The sequence below is a fragment of the Rhineura floridana genome, chromosome 1 (genome assembly GCF_030035675.1).
Source record: "Rhineura floridana isolate rRhiFlo1 chromosome 1, rRhiFlo1.hap2, whole genome shotgun sequence".
Taxonomy (NCBI): domain Eukaryota; kingdom Metazoa; phylum Chordata; class Lepidosauria; order Squamata; family Rhineuridae; genus Rhineura; species Rhineura floridana.
Window position 1 is genome coordinate 146,068,715 of NC_084480.1, and position 15,788 is coordinate 146,084,502.

The following is a 15,788-nucleotide window of genomic DNA, read 5'->3' on the forward strand; positions in this document are numbered from 1 at the left end:
CCAAACTCTGTGGGCTGGGAGTCAGGGACTCGTGTTACAATGGTTCCACTCCTAACTGCAGGGTGCCAAGACTTGTGTTCTGTCCGTGGCAGCCCATGTCATTTTTAACAGCTTTTGTAATATATTGTAATGTTGTTTTGGACTGTTTTATGCAAGTTTATTGTTGTAAGCCACCCTGGGCACCCTTTGGAGAGGAAGGACAGGTAATAAATTTAAAATATGTGCAGTGGGATACCAAAGAGTTCCAGCTAGTCCCTCGTGCCTTTTAACATCTGTAGAAACCCGGCTATAGAGGTTAAGGGTCTGAAATTTAGGTGCCACCAATATGTTGATGACACCCAGCTCTATTTTCTCCTGTCATCTAAGTCGGGTGAGGCTATGCAGGAATTGGATTGCTGTCTGGATGCTGTAATGGGCTGGATGAGGGCCAACAAACTGAGTTGTGACAAGCCAGAGGCTCTGTGGATAAGCTGTTCCTTGATCTGAGATAATCAGTGGGGCATCCTACTTCAAGATGGGGTTGCACTTTCCCTGAAGGAACAAGTTCATAACCTGACAGTACTCCTACATCCAACTTTGCCTCTAGAAGTAGCATTGGTGACTCAAAGTCCTTTTGGCCAGCTTCAGTTGGCCCACTAACTATAACAGTTCTTGGACAGGGAAAGCCTTACCACAATAGTCCATGATCTGGTAATTTCCTGTTTAGATTAGTGCAATGTGCTGGACATGAGACTGCCCATATTGACAAAATGGACATTGCTGCTAGTGCAGAATGTGATGGCTAGACTTCTAAGTGCAGTACCTTACAGGAGACATAAAACACTATTCTAAAGGAATGCACTGGCTTCCAATACGCTTCTTAATTTCAAGGTTTTAGTAATGGCATAATACCCTAAACCAGGTACTGCGAACCTGTGGCCTTCTAGGTGTTGCTAGGCTGCAGCTCCCATCATCTATGACCATTGGTCATGCTGGCTAAGGCTGATGGGAGTTGTAGTCCAGCAACATCTGGAGGGCCACAGTTTCCCCACCCCTGCCCTAAATGGCTTAGGACCCAGATACTTGAGGGAATTCCTCTCCCAATATATTAACTTGCCCAAATGTTAAGTTCTACCGGGAGTGCTGTCCTCCGTGTCCCCCCAGTGGGAACTGTATGTTATGCTAAAACACACAAGAGAATTTTCTCTGTGGTGGCACTTCAGCTATTGAATACTGTGTCCCTTTGGAGGCCAGGGTAGCACCAAGAGTGATTTCATTCCAGCATTAAGTTAGATACTGGAATTAAATCATAAACAACCACAACCTTGTCATCACATAGCCTCATGTGACAAATTTGTTTCACAAGCGAAGGAAGAACATGCTACTGCCTTCCTCCAGCAGCCCTTCCTCCATCATTACCCTTACTGGGCTCAACCCTATTGCTTTTCTCTTCCGTTTTTTTTACTGACTGTGCCCTAGTTCCCTTGTTTGTAAGTGAAAGTGGAGAAACAGAAAAGTGAAAATACAAGAGGAAAAAGTGCAAATTGCCACACAGAGTAGCAGGGTACCTAAATGTGGGATGGGAGAATGAGATTGTAAAAATGTTATCTGCAACTGTTTCTAGAATGTTTTTATCTGCAACTGTTTTTTAGAATGCTTTTTTGTTGTTAAATTGTTTTGTTTGCTGTCCTAAGCCCGTTTGGGAGGAAGAGTGGGATACAAATTTAAATAATAATAATGGGATCTCACAGTGATAATTATTATAATTACTTAGCCTAAGCAAATTAATAAATGATGCAAATCAATGCCGTGCAATGCTGTGCAAGCAAATCTGTACCTAGGAAGAGTGTGATACAAATGTAAATAATAATAATGGGATATCACAGTAATAATTATTATAATTACTTAGCCTGAGCAAATTAATAAATTATGCAAATCAATGCTGTGCAAGCAAATCTGTACCTTTTGGATATGTATATCTTTTGGACTTATTAGTAAATTGCATTTTAATGAAAGCTCTTCTGTATCTGCAGTACAAAAAACAACTCCCTAGGATTACTTACATACACACACACACATGCCAACTGAAGATCCTTAGTAATCTCCGGGAACCAAAAACTGTTAAGTGTCATTTGGACGACCAAAAAAAAAAAACCTCTGGAAAACCAGGTGGGGAAAAAAGACCAGGGCTCCATGAAATGCTTGCAATGTACATAGTGTCCTGGATACAAGCATGGCTAGGATGGTGTATAGTCTAAGACAGTGGTTGGGAACCTATGACCCTCTAGATGTTGCTGGGCAACTCCCATCTTCCCTGCCCATTGGCCATGCTGCCTGGGGATGATGGAAGCTGTTGTCCAACAACATCTGGAGGGTCACAGACTCTCCACCCCAGTTTAAGATAAGAGAAGCCTATAGTAGATAAAATATGTGACCTATCTGTAGTGTTAGTTACAAAGTAGCAGTGTCAGTAACTATGTATTGCCCCTGTTTGCAGCCTAATAAGAAACAGGCTAGTAACATCCGTGGACTGCTGCACTCAGGTGCTGCTTGATCACTGTGAGAACAGGATGCTAGACTAGATGGGCCATTGGCTTGATCATAAGTTACAGAAATGACAGAATTTCTCAAAGGCCTCCCATGGGTGTAAATATTGTAGATGCTATCAATGTAGTTCTGGTAGCGGAAGGCACTTGATGACAGGAGCTGAAAAATCATTGTTATATGGCATATGGGCGTGTGGATAATTACAGCAGTGCAGGTGAGGGCAGAGACACAGATCTGAACAGTCAAGAAAACCATGTTATCAGAAATAACAGTCTGGATGGCCTATAGTCCACCTGTGTTTGAACTACAGAGTTTCTACTGCATGGGTGGTAAACCTGCAGTCCTTCAGAAGTTGCTGGACTAGAAATCCCATAACCCCTGACCTGAATGAATGAATGAATGAATATTATTATTATTATTAAGTTAATTTATATCCCGAACTTCCTCCCAGTAGGAGCCTATGCTGGTTGGCAAAGATGGGAGCTGAAATGTTGTGAAAATGCCAATGCTCAAGAAATTGGTCATACAGAATTATCTCTTGGGCAGCAAAGAGGGTCCCTGCTCAAGAGTCCGGTGATGTGCTTAATATATTTGCTTCTCTACTTCTACAGCAAGATTCTTCAGCAGATGACATCGTTCTTTTTAGTATTCCTCAGTGGGGTCTGCAAGCTCTATAAAGTGTGGTATTGGAAAGCTCTGTCAGCCTCCCATTCACAACCAAACTTTTTCATGATGAACACAGCACTTTATCTTTTGAGTATGTGAGCATACTGTCGAGCCCCAGCTCTCTCAAGAGGATCAAGGAGTGTGACTGGATGAGCATCAGTGCCGGCTGCTAGAGCAAAGGGAAGGATCAGAGGGTGTGTTTGACACTGTGCCAGTTCCCACGGACAGTTCTCCCGCCGAACATGGCGCTCAGCTTCCAGACGACCCCATAGAGCTGTTGAGGGATGTCTTGGCGCGCGCGCCAACTCCACCCCCCTCGAGCTCACCCCTTGGCACATCAAGCACTTCCCAACCTCCTGAAGCCGAGTCGGTACCTATTGAGGCTGTGTTGTCGGATGAGCCAGCGGAGGGATGCCCCCTTTTGCCCCGAGCCAGGAGAAGCGCTTCGGTCACAGGGAGGTTCTTCGGAGGAGTCAGAGATTAAGGGCAAAGACCTTTCCTACTTAAGCCTGCTCCCCCCAACAGGGGTGCTGACTCAACTTCCTTCATACACTGCAGAGTTTACTTAGGTAGCCTAATTAGGGACTGCAGTAAGCTAGCATAGTGCGCCTATGAAACATATTGCCATTGATGTTACTTTAATAAAACAGGAATTGATTCCACCTTCGTCTCAGTCTCGTGAGTCTCGCTCTGGGCAGGACAGATGGCATTACATTCTGTTGAGATTATGCAGTAAGTGATGCTGCTAACCCATAATTTCAGCCAGAGCATAAAATGACCATTTGTAATTTATTAGTTCCTATACTAGATTCTTTAACACAAAAACCCTATGAGGTATTTGGAGTGCTAAGTAATCTCCTCCTACAGTCCACTTCTTTTTAACTAGGATGAAGAGACCCCTTTATTTCCAGTGCTGTCTCATGGGACAGGTTTTCCATTTAGCAGTTGTTTCAGTTGCTGTTGCATGCATTTGTAGTCTGACTTCATATTTTCTGAACATGATTGACTAAAGATGGGTACTGTAAACAAAAATGAGACACACCAGCAGCTTTAATGACACTAATGCTCTTCTCTATTTCTGCAACATAAAAAAAATGATATATGCCTGCTCTGCAGTTGTGATCCACATCTCTCTCATTCAGGGCTGAAAGCCCAGAACCAATACCAAAATAGCTATTAACCACCAAGGACACAGCTTTCTGCTGTCTAGTATTGGATATGAGCAAGATTTTTATTTTTAAGGTATTCTAGCTTAGAGGTTCTCAAACTCTGGTAGCTTAAAACTCCATTTAGGCAGACTGTGGAAAGAATGCAGAATTGTTAAGAATATCTGTATTTGGTCCTACATTTGACTTTATTATTATTAACAATGGTGATCAAGGCTACTTGCACCAGGGCTTCATTTATTGAATAGGATAAAGCCCTGGCCTAGGGTTTATACTCTGGGTGCCCAATGTTGTATTTTGGGTCAACCGGGAATTTTGGTGTACCAAACATGTTTGGCTTTCTCAGTTATTGGTCGTTGGAGCGAGTATCTCAATATGATCCACCAACTCCAGTCAAACTTCTATAAAGGACTCCACAAATCTCACTTGCTTTCCAAATCACGGTGCTCTTCTCTCCACTGCAAGCCCCCTCCCTCATTTGAATTTGGGGTATTTACAGAGAACATCTCTTTTTTACCAGAAGTTCACAAATGCCATCACTAATTTTTCAGGGACAATCATCTACAGTTTTGTCCTCTCTGAGCTTTCTCAGAGCATTTGCAGAGTATTTTATAGGCAAGTATGCATGTACCACAGTAGCCAACGGAACTGGTGTACACCACCAGAGGCAAATTCAGTCTCATCTGAAGGGTTTTCTGATTTTTGACTGATAACCAAGCAAGCTATTGTCACTTAGAACTCTGTCTTATAATCACCATATTGGTATTTGGTCACCGGAGAAAAAGTTTGCAGTTCCTGTCAAGACTGTCTGTAAGCTGTAAGACAGAAGGTGACAACATGGGTGCCTTTGAAGAATTCTTAAAATATTTCATAACTATTTAATTGCTTACATGTGGAATTAGGGCCACCTATTTTTGGGAGAAATCAACCTTGAAAGAGTAAATAGCAATTTTTGGGAAAGAAAAAGAAAAACACTTGCTTAGCTCTCATATTGTTCAACTGATAGACTGAACTAGCAGAGAGGCTTTTACAAAGGAGACACAGAAAAAAATTGTGTGTCCCCACCACCAGAAGGCAGTCACCTCTTTTGTGCAGGGGATACTTATTACATTTTCATCCAACTCTTCCTCAAAGAGCTTAGAGCAGCATACATGCCTCCCCCCATTTTGTCTCACAATCCATCCTATCAGGTAGGATCAGCTGAGAGACTGAGCAGTGAGTCTCATGGCTATGAAGAGCTTTGAACCTAGGACTATCCAGTCCAAATTCAACACCACACTGGTTACTTGATTCCTAACTTTAAACAGAAAGAGGAGACAACCTGCAGAAAATATCAAGCGTAGCTTTCTGTCCCTTCCACCAGAGGCTGGTCATGGGAAGTTTAAAAAAAAAGCTACGGCAGACAGAGACTTGGAGAAGGTGAGAAAGGAGTGCAGAAATTAAACATAGTTGATATGCTGTAGTTTAAGCCCAATGCACACATTACTCACAGGTAGGTCCTTGCCATGCTGATGGGAGGAGTGAGACCTGCTTTTAGCCATGACCTCAACATTAGCAACTGCATGTCATCCACCCCGATGTCACTACGTCTTTCTGCAGCAAGTGCATGTTGTACATGTTTATCTGAAGTGAAACTCTGACCTGCTCTGCACGATCAAGACACCTACAGAACTCGGAACTCCTATTCATGCAACCATCAGAATTCCACTGCAGACAAATATGTGCAACACACAGTTGTTGCAGAAAATAGCAGCGACATCAAGAGTGGGGTAAAAGCACAGCCCTGCTCCTCCATTAACATGCAGGGCCCTACACTCATAGGATTTTAGGCTGTGATCCTATAAGGCTGCAACAGGTTACTCAATTCAGTGGGACTTGCTTTCAACTAAACATGCACAGGACCAGCTAATAGAGATTTGTGGGTGCACATAGGCATAAGAACATATTGGACCCAATGGATCAGGGACTGACAGGCTGGGGGGGTGGGGAGGACACATAGCACTGGCAGGGGAATCTCTCTCTCTCTCTCTCTCACACACACACACACACACACACACGCCATCCTCTCTTCCTTTCACTCATCCATCATCCAATTCCCTCTTCCACTCACTGTGCTGCTCCACCAACACACATGCACCCACTATGGCTCCCCGCACACAAAACAAACCAGCCAGCAAGCCTCCATTCTCTGCAGTCAGTAAAATGGAGGGCAATGTCTGGCACACTGAATAGTCAGGAGGCAGTCTGGAAGGAAAACCAGGTCTCAGGTCTCAGTTCTGTATTCCAAAGGACCTCTTCATCTGGGAAATCCGCAAAGCATTTGAAAGAGCTGCTCTAACCCCCCACACTCTGTGCCTGATCCATGCATGTGCAGGGATGCCTGCCTGCCTCATGGACTTTTTTCCCTTCAGCAGCAGAGGCACATTCCAGCAGAAGCAACACCATAAAGGGGGAGGGAGGGTTGAGGGGCTCCAACAAGGACATGGTCTTATTCAGCCTTAGGGCTGCCCACCTCTGGACTACAGTGAGGCACAAATCTCCAATCTGCTGTTGCAGCTTGCTGGATCCCACCTCTGGACTACACTGTTGCAGCTTGCTGGATCCATTTTTCCTCCTTCCCAGAGCCTGACAGAATATTAGCAATAAACTACTGCTGCAAACAAGACTCAGAGCTTGCCATCCATCTGCATCCTGCATTCCCACAACATTAACAGACATGTCACTGGGCAATGAAATCCACACCATCACTTCTCTCCATATGAGAGCCATCCTCCCATTACCAAATTGTGCCCTCAAAGAGGAGGGGGCATATACCAGGGATGGGCAACTTCTATTCCATGAGCTGGATGCAGTCCCCTGCTTAATTCCACCCAGCCGCCAGGCATTTTCAGGGAAGCACCCAATTGGGTGCTGCTATTGTAAAGCGCTCCAACAGTCCTCCCTTATCTGCCTTTCTGCCTCCAACGGAAATAACTCATAGAAGGAGCGGGTGTGTGTCTTTACCTGCCTCTCTCTCTCTAGAGACAGTAGTTGCAATGTTCAGGCTAGTCAGTGGATTCCCAACTGAGAAGCTAGAGCTGCAGAAGTTGGCAACACCCTAGTATTATCTTCTAGCCAGTACAATATATGTATCAATATTTCTAATATAAAAGTGTTTAATACTATTAATCAATTGTGTGTAGCCCCCGATTGATTGTTTTCTGTGAGTCAACAGACCCTGATAGTAGTAAAAAAAAAAAGGCTTCCCACCCCTGGCATACACAGACCAGCATGCTGTGGAGATCCAAGCTGAGCTCTTCAAAGGCAGACATCCTAGTAAACAATGGAAACTGCATTAAATCATTCATGAATATTTGGAGACTGTAACCTTGTTAAAGCAACTTTTTCAACACTGTCTTCAATTCACTTTAATCCTTTAAAACCATAATGCATTATTATTCGGGTAGGTATTAAAGAAAACACACATTTTATATGAAGTAAACATCAAATACTAGTCTCCAAAGACAAATGATTTTGAAATTCTCTTGATCTAAAAACTAAGTATTTAAAAATACATTTAACTTTTGTTTAAATAACAATGGGTTGTATTCAATATTAGTCATATTAAGACTAGACCTACGGAAGTTAACAGGCATGATTAACGCAGGTCCATTCATTTCAGAGGGTGTACTCTGAATAAAACTTAGTTGGATACAGCCCTACAAGATTGGCTTCTTCTACATGCATAAGAGAAGAGGTGTTGGAGCACTCTGAGTCCTAGAGGGCTTCAACATCCATGCTAAGGTTGCCTTCTTCGGGCCAGCACAGGACTTCATTACTTCCACTGACAACCGTGGGGCTGTCTCAGTACATAATTGGCCCAACCTGTTGCAGGTCATACACCCAACCTAGTTTTTGCTAATGAGCAGGCTGGGTTTTGGTTCTCTAGCAAGGGCTGTTATTCCAACACCTTTGTCATGGATGGACTATTTACTGGCGAGTTTCATGTGATAGTGGCAGTTCTCATCTGTAGGGGTGGGAGGCCAATTAGAATGGTCTGCCCCCAAAGACTTATGGAATCTCAAAGATTCCTGAATACTCTGCAGGATTTTCTAGCTGGCATAGGTGGCGCTCCTGTTGAAGCTCTGGTCTTACCATGGAATGACAAGATGGAAAAGTCCATTGACACAGCACAGCCTGAAACGCACCCTGGCTTTCCAGGTAGTTTCAGATGATAAAAACAAGCTGGATAACAATTGGAGCAAAAGTGCTCTAAATGTGGCTCACCAAGCCCTGGGAAAACCCATCAGCTTTCCTCCTCCACTGCCTAGCTGTTCAGCATCAGCTGGGCGGCAGGGAAAAGACTGCTGTTTCCACACTAAGCTACCAGCAGCATGAGGACAGCAATGTTTTGTACCTAGGGAGCGCGGACAGAGGGTGTTTGTGTGCAAGTGCATGTATACACATGTGTGACTGTGTAGTTCCTGACTCTCCACCCACCTTGGTCCTTGGGGCCAAAATGGCTGCCCACTCCACTCTATGATATTGTGGATACATACACAACATACCTAGCACACAGGCAGAGATACACGGCATTTCTATCCAAGTGTACTAGTTGTGAAACCTACGTTAGACGTTAAGAGTAATTTATCAGCTTCCCAAATATACATCAATAAGCTAAATCATACATATTAGAAAAACTTGTACTAAGATCTGAATTGCCTTTGATTGAAGGCATTAATTCAAGATGCTTGACTGTCATGGCCCAGCAATCCCAAATTGTTTGACTGCAGCAAACTATCCTTCATGAAATAGTGCTGAGGTTCTTCCAGTCAAACAGTACTTTATTATTTTACCTCTTTGGAGGGATACATAAGCCGGCTGGCTGGGGTGGCCTGGGTGTTTGTTTGTTTTTTGTTTGTTTTTTGTGTGCTGCTTTTTTTTTTTTGGTGGGATTAAGGAGGATTAATTTTATGATGTTTTAATTGGAAATTGGTTTTAAATTGTTTAGGACTGTGGTTTGTTTTTGTATATGTATATTATGTATAGCTTTTTGTTATTGTAAGTTGCCTAGAGTGTCCACTAACCTGGACAGATAGGCGACCAATAAATAAAATATTATTATTATTATTATTACCTCAGAGCTGAAAATAGGAAACATTATTTCTTCAAAGAATCTCATGAACTGTAGTTTTGCCAGACCTGTACTGAGATTTCTGTTAGATATATCCTCCCCTAACTGTCCTTACTACTAAATCAGCTTTACAGATGTGAATCTGTCCTTTCAGGGTGCCTCTCATAAAAAACTCTGATCCTCAGCTCTACTTACAATAAACAGTACTTTTGAGAACAGAGAAACATTTGTTCTATGCTCATTAAGGCCATGTCGTAAAGTTTGCCAAGAATACACTCAATCAGAAGGTGCACATCCTGCTGGCTCTCCAAGACAGTTTTCACAATCAGCCACACACTGCCACAATTAACTGTTCATGTGAACTAATCTATTTTTCAGTGGTGTCTCCCACTCACATTTGTGGAATGCTCTCCCCAGCCTGACTCCATTATTGTCAGTTTTTTGGTGCCCTGCTAAAATGTGTTTATTTACCCAGGCCTTTGGTTACTAAATTAGCCTCTACTGTGGGGTTCATCTTTTAGTGGAGTTGGATAGGACTTCTGTTGTTGGATAAGCAGCTTAGGAATTCTGTATTGTACATTGTTAAATTTTTGTTCTTTATCTGTTTGTAATTTATCTTGTAAAGTTGCTTGTTATGTTTGTTATTCGTTTTACACAAAAAGTCTCAAAGCAACATAATAATATTTGCAAACATAGGCCAACAAAGTAAACAACTCATATGGCGGCAGCAGCAGAGGAGGAGGTTCCGCAAGGCACCCCTGGAGTCCCCGGAGGGGCAGTGGGGTTGCTCTCTGTCGCCTCGCCGGGGCAGCTGGACACCCAAGAAAATCAGGACATTCCCCTCCCAACAACAAACATATGAAACTATAAACCTGGTTGCAAATGCAATTCAGCTGGCTTTGAGGAGACTGGAATTTAACACAGAAAATACAGTTACTTGTACCACGGATAAAGCCACCATTAAGAGCTACTATGTGTATTGTTATTTAACTTTTGCAGATTGTATTTTGTATTGTTTTATCGATGCATTTTTATATTGCATTTTATATTTGTGTTTTTTGTAAGGCGCCTTGAGGGCCTTTGGCCAAAAAGCAGGGTATAAATAAACTAATAATAATAATAACTCATACAATTTCTCCCTTTGTTTTCTGCAAACTTGAAAAATCACACTATTTTTTCCAGACAAGAAGGGGCAATCTCACACAAGTTCATCATTCCAATACCACACTGCTCATACAAAGTGGACAACTCAAGGAAGCAGTTCTTTGCGGAAATAAATAGTAGATTTTAATTCATGGAAACATATACCACAGTCAGTCTACGGTATCATAAAACTCTTTTAACCACAGAAACCAACTTGCTAATGCAGTGGTAGGCAATGTGATGCCCTACAGATGTTGTTGGACTACAGCTACCATCATCCCTGACCACTGCCCATGCTGGCTGGGGCTGATGGGAGTCCAGCAATGTCTGGAGGGCTCCACATATGCTACACCTGTGCTAATGTGTGTACCAATAGGATACATGTGCTTGCCTCACCAACACTTTACATTTTCAGGTGTTCACCTTAAAAAAATTTTTTTTAAATCATAGGAATAAAGATCTAATGTGTGAAGTGGCCCTTAGAAACAACAGGCACTATGAAACGACACATGAAGGACCTATGGGTCTACTCCCCTTGTTCTTTTAAGAGATTGCAAATGACACACTCAACAGGTTCAAAACCATTCAACTGTCCAGAGCGGTTTAGTTATGAAAGGCGCACAACCAAAGGTCTTTCAAGGCCTACTTGTCCTCCCTCATCACCACTGCTGTGTGTCCAATCCTCCTCCTCAGGCAGCCCACACAGGGAGAGGGGTGGTGGTGCAAGTGGGCATTCCTTCTGGGCAGCCCCGCTAGGCCAAGTAATCACCAATTCCCTCCATTATCCCTCTCAGAAAGAACGTGTGGGGAGAGGCAACACTTCTCACAAGGCCCTAACCCGCCTTGCTGGGAGGAAGAGGGAGAGACAGTAAGTGGAGGCGGCAGCTCCTCCCAGTAAAAGCCACTGCTGCCTCCTCTTGTTTGCGTCCTTACTCTCATACTGAGCCCCGCAAAGAGCAGTTACCGCTTCCTCTCCTTTGCCTACTCAAGGGCAACCTTGTTGAGCCGAATACCCCTTGCTACCCCTCTGAGTGAGGGAGAGAACTGAGCGACTACAGCCAGCGTGGGCTGTTCCTTAAAGATACCGATTACTTCCGAGCAGCGACTGCCTTCGGAGTCTGGGTGTGAGAAGCTGTGGATGCAACCATCAACACAAGCAAAGCCCGCCGGAAGTGGTCATTTCTCCTGCATCGGCGGGCGGGCCCTCCCGGGGCACTGCGCTCCAGGCAGATAGATGCCTGCCGATGCCAAACCCAGATGCTGCCGGTGCCCCTTCCCCAACCCCCCGGCACTCTTACCTGCTGCAAAGTGCAAAGGGGTGGATTTCCGCCCGGCCATATCCTTGGCATTGACGTTGGTCGCATCCACCAGGCGCCTGACCCGGGTCACGTCCCCATTGCGGCAGGCTTCCAGCAGCTCCCGAAAAGTGCCGCTTCCCACGGGCGGAGGTGGCGGCTGCAACGGCGGAGGAGGCGGGTCCGGGCTCTCCGCGGCGGCCGGGCTGGAGGCAGCTGAGGAGGACGAAGACGACGAAGAGCCGGAGCTGCTGCTACTGCTGCTACTGGCGGTGGCGCTGTTAGCTCCAGAGCCCGGCGGCGGGGGAGGCCCGGCACTCTCGCAGGCACTCTCCGGAGAGAAAGGCCTCTCTGCTGCTACCGTCGCCTCCCGGCCGCCGTTCGCGGGAGACTCGCCCTCAGGTCCGGCCAGGCTGGGCCTCTGCTGAGGCGAAGCTCCGATGGAGGAAAGGCTGGGGCTCTGTGGCGGCGACACGGAAGTCGGGACGGGGTGGTGAGACGGAGGGTGAGGGTGATGATGCTGCTGCGAGCGACGCGACGACGATGCCGCCGCCATTTCCCAGCTCCTAGGAGCACTCTGGTCCTGTCACTGCGGCAACGGAGACGGAGCGCCCGCCCTCGCTTCCGCCTCCCCACGGCCAATCAGCGACCCGTCTGGGGGATATAACGTTAGGTGTTGTGATGGTGACGGAAGGCATAGAAACTGATTCCCGGTCCAGGGCCTAAAAGTGACCCAGTTACAGCCAGGTCCTGTGCTTGGTTACTTGAGAGTAAGCCCTATTGGGCAGTTCAGAGTGAACTTGCCATAGGAGGAAGCTTCAAGGCTTCAGTTTTGTGATCGACTTGAAAGCTCATAACACACACACACACACACAAATAAGAAATCAATGGGGTCTCCAGGAAAACATTGGTTTGTTTATTAAGAATTATATATCTGACCTTTCAGTTTTGGCTTATAGTTCTCATAAAAACATTGGCTGTAATTAAAATTTAGAAAATATAAAAACAGAAAAACCAGCATAAAAGTAGCAGAATGATTAAAACAAACAAAAACAATGGCTATGATGATAGCTGCAACTGCTGTCAATTAAAGCTCTTTTATTGACCAAAAATGAGAGAAGGGGCCAACCAAAAATACCAAGGTAAGGATTCCATAGCCTAAGCACCAAGACTGAAGAGCATTTTATAACTTCTGTTGACCAACAGCACTTTTATGAATTAACTTTCAGTTTGTTTGGCCACATCCAGTCCCTGACATCTCAGATAGCCGCACACTGCCACCCTGGAATCAAGTGTAAGAAAGAAAGCCGAGAATCAGCATACTGAGACTGTACTCCTAAATCGCCAGGCACACTCCCACCAGTTTCAAGTTCACCAGAAACCAATAGCCACAGTTAAAACCAATAGTGTACCATCACCACTTTCTGGGGCCTAGCCTCCAGAAATACCTGGAAAACCATGCTTCCTTAATCCAATTTCTAGCACTCCTCTCCCCTCAAAAAAGGATATCATGGTCAATAGTATCAATTAGAGGTCCAGTAGGGATACACACCTCATGTCTAATTTATGGCACTGGCTGTCTATCAGGGCAAACAAGGTAGTTTCAGTCCCAAAACCCAATCAGAAATCATACTGATAAGGGCCCAGATAATCACTGTCATCCAGAGTTCCTGAAGGTGAGATATTACCACATGCAGTATCCCTGTTTTGCTAGGAAGTGCAGGATACAAATATGATGATGATGATTAATCCAAAACTGTATGTTAGAGTTTGTCTTTTCAATCAGTACTTTCAAGAGAAGGCTTTGTCAGCAATGGTCTTACTACAGCCTCTTTTAAGTTTGCTAGAGTTACATCGCAGAAGGAGGCATTAACTAGCTATCCAGTCCTGTAATGGTAAATTTCAAAGTGCAGGAGCTCATCATGACAGCCAACCTACCCACACCACAAAGGAGAGTCCAAAAATGCAGGTAGCTGTGCTGATCTATTACATACACACACACTAAAGTGCAGCTGTACCATAATACCCAATTTATTAGGATCATTTGACAGTAATAGAATAGTAAGCTGGCCTCATTCTCTGAGTTCCTTTATGGCAGGGGTAGACAATGCGGTGCCCTCCAGATGTTGCTGGACTACAACTCTCATCAACCCCAGCTAGCATGGCCAAAGGCCAGGGACAATAGGAGCTGTAGTCCAATAACATCTGCAGGATACCACATTGGCTACTTCTGCTCTATGACAATCTGTCACAAAGATAAAATTAGAAATCACATTATCACCTAATTCACTTGCCAGAGTAATGAAAGACCATTAATTACCTTGGCATTCCCACAGCTATGTCATCATTCCTTGTCTGAAAAAAATCCTGGAGCTGTGCTACTTTGCATCCCCCCTCCACTACACCACTATGCCTCTCCCAATCAGATGGTCCTCTGGCCGCTTCAATCAATGTTGAGAGGCAGAGATCAAATATGTGGTAGGCCTCACTGAGGGGTGTAGTCATCTGGGGTCTCAGGAGGTTTTAGACCCCTTACCGTTTGGGGAGCAAGGTCCCAACCAGGTCCCTATGTCTCCAGCAACCTACAAACCAATCAGCATGACAAGGAAGTGTCAGCCACTGAGAAGAATCTTCTAACATGCTTCTTTGTCCTTTCCTGCTGATTGGAGGTAATCAGAGGGGAAGAAGGTAAGTCAGCCACCTAGAAGACTCTTCTTCGTAACAAACACACTCCCCCTTCATGCTGATTGGCTCCTAGGGGCATCTGCTATTGTAAGAGAAGGCACATGTGGGAAGAACTGAGGAGTGTGGAGATGACAACAGAAAGCAAGCGAGCGAGAGTGTGTGGCATGACTATCATGAAGAGACCCTGCACTTCTGAATTTGCCACTATACTACTAGCCTCACCTCCTAGGATCCTATCATCAGATGGCAAACAATGAAAAGTATGCAAATCAGATAACCCAATACCTTGGCAGCTTCTAGAACCAAGCCTGTAATTAATTCTGAGTCCAAACTGGAATGGATAAGAGCAACTTCTTCTGCTAAAATGTTTCACAACCTGATCACAGGTTATCAAGATTTCCTCCACCTCACTTGGTGGAAGCAGAATATAGAAGCCCCATCAGAAATCCTCTCAAGGCCACACTGTGCAAATATGAAGGTGGCGGAGTATGCTTTCTTTGTCACCTTAAGTAGACCTTAAACTAGTATGCTATAGCCCCCAAAAGAGCCAGTGTGGTGTAGTGGTTAAGGTGTTGGACTACAACCTGGGAGACCAGGGTTCAAATCCCCACACAGCCATGAAGTGCACTGGGTGACCTTGGGCCAGTCACTGCCTCTCAGCCTCATGAAAACCCTATTCATAAGGTCGCCGTAAGTCAGAATCAACTTGAAGGCAGTACATTTACATTTTTATAGCCCCCAAAATATTTCTGCAGAGACTCATTTGTATATATACTTATGCCCACCCCAGAGGATAGATCACATTCCCCAGCATCTCCAGGTAGACCTGGGAAAGGCCTCTGTCTGAAAGCCTACATAGCTGCTGCCAGTGGATGTAGACAGTACTGAATTAGATGGACCAATGGTATGACTCTGCATAAGGCAGCTTTCTATGTTCATTTACACATATATTCTGGCTGAACAAAAGGTGAAAGGCTCACAGCATTGACACTTCAAGAGACCCTGTTCTTAGGCCCCTGGTCTTTTCCAGCTCCAGTCTCCAGATTGCCTGTCTTTTCATACACTTTGAAGACATCACCTCCAGCTAAGGGAGGAGGAAGACATGCCCCCTTCTGTTCATCTTATGGATGAGTCTCCAGCTATTAATTTATTCCACAACCAATCATCTGTACCTTAACCAATTCTTTTGTTGTG

The 15,788-nt window shown here is 44.7% G+C and overlaps 1 protein-coding gene across 1 annotated transcript in view; it reads right to left on the minus strand.

Moving 5' to 3' along the window:
- TNKS (tankyrase) overlaps positions 1-15,788 on the minus strand; it is a 159,671-nt gene that overhangs the window by 102,520 nt on the left and 41,363 nt on the right. Inside the window, exon 5 of the mRNA XM_061635335.1 lies at positions 11,913-12,563. Within this exon, the coding sequence (XP_061491319.1) occupies positions 11,913-12,465 (553 nt within the window). The 5' untranslated portion in view covers positions 12,466-12,563. The remainder of the gene's footprint in view (positions 1-11,912; positions 12,564-15,788) is intronic.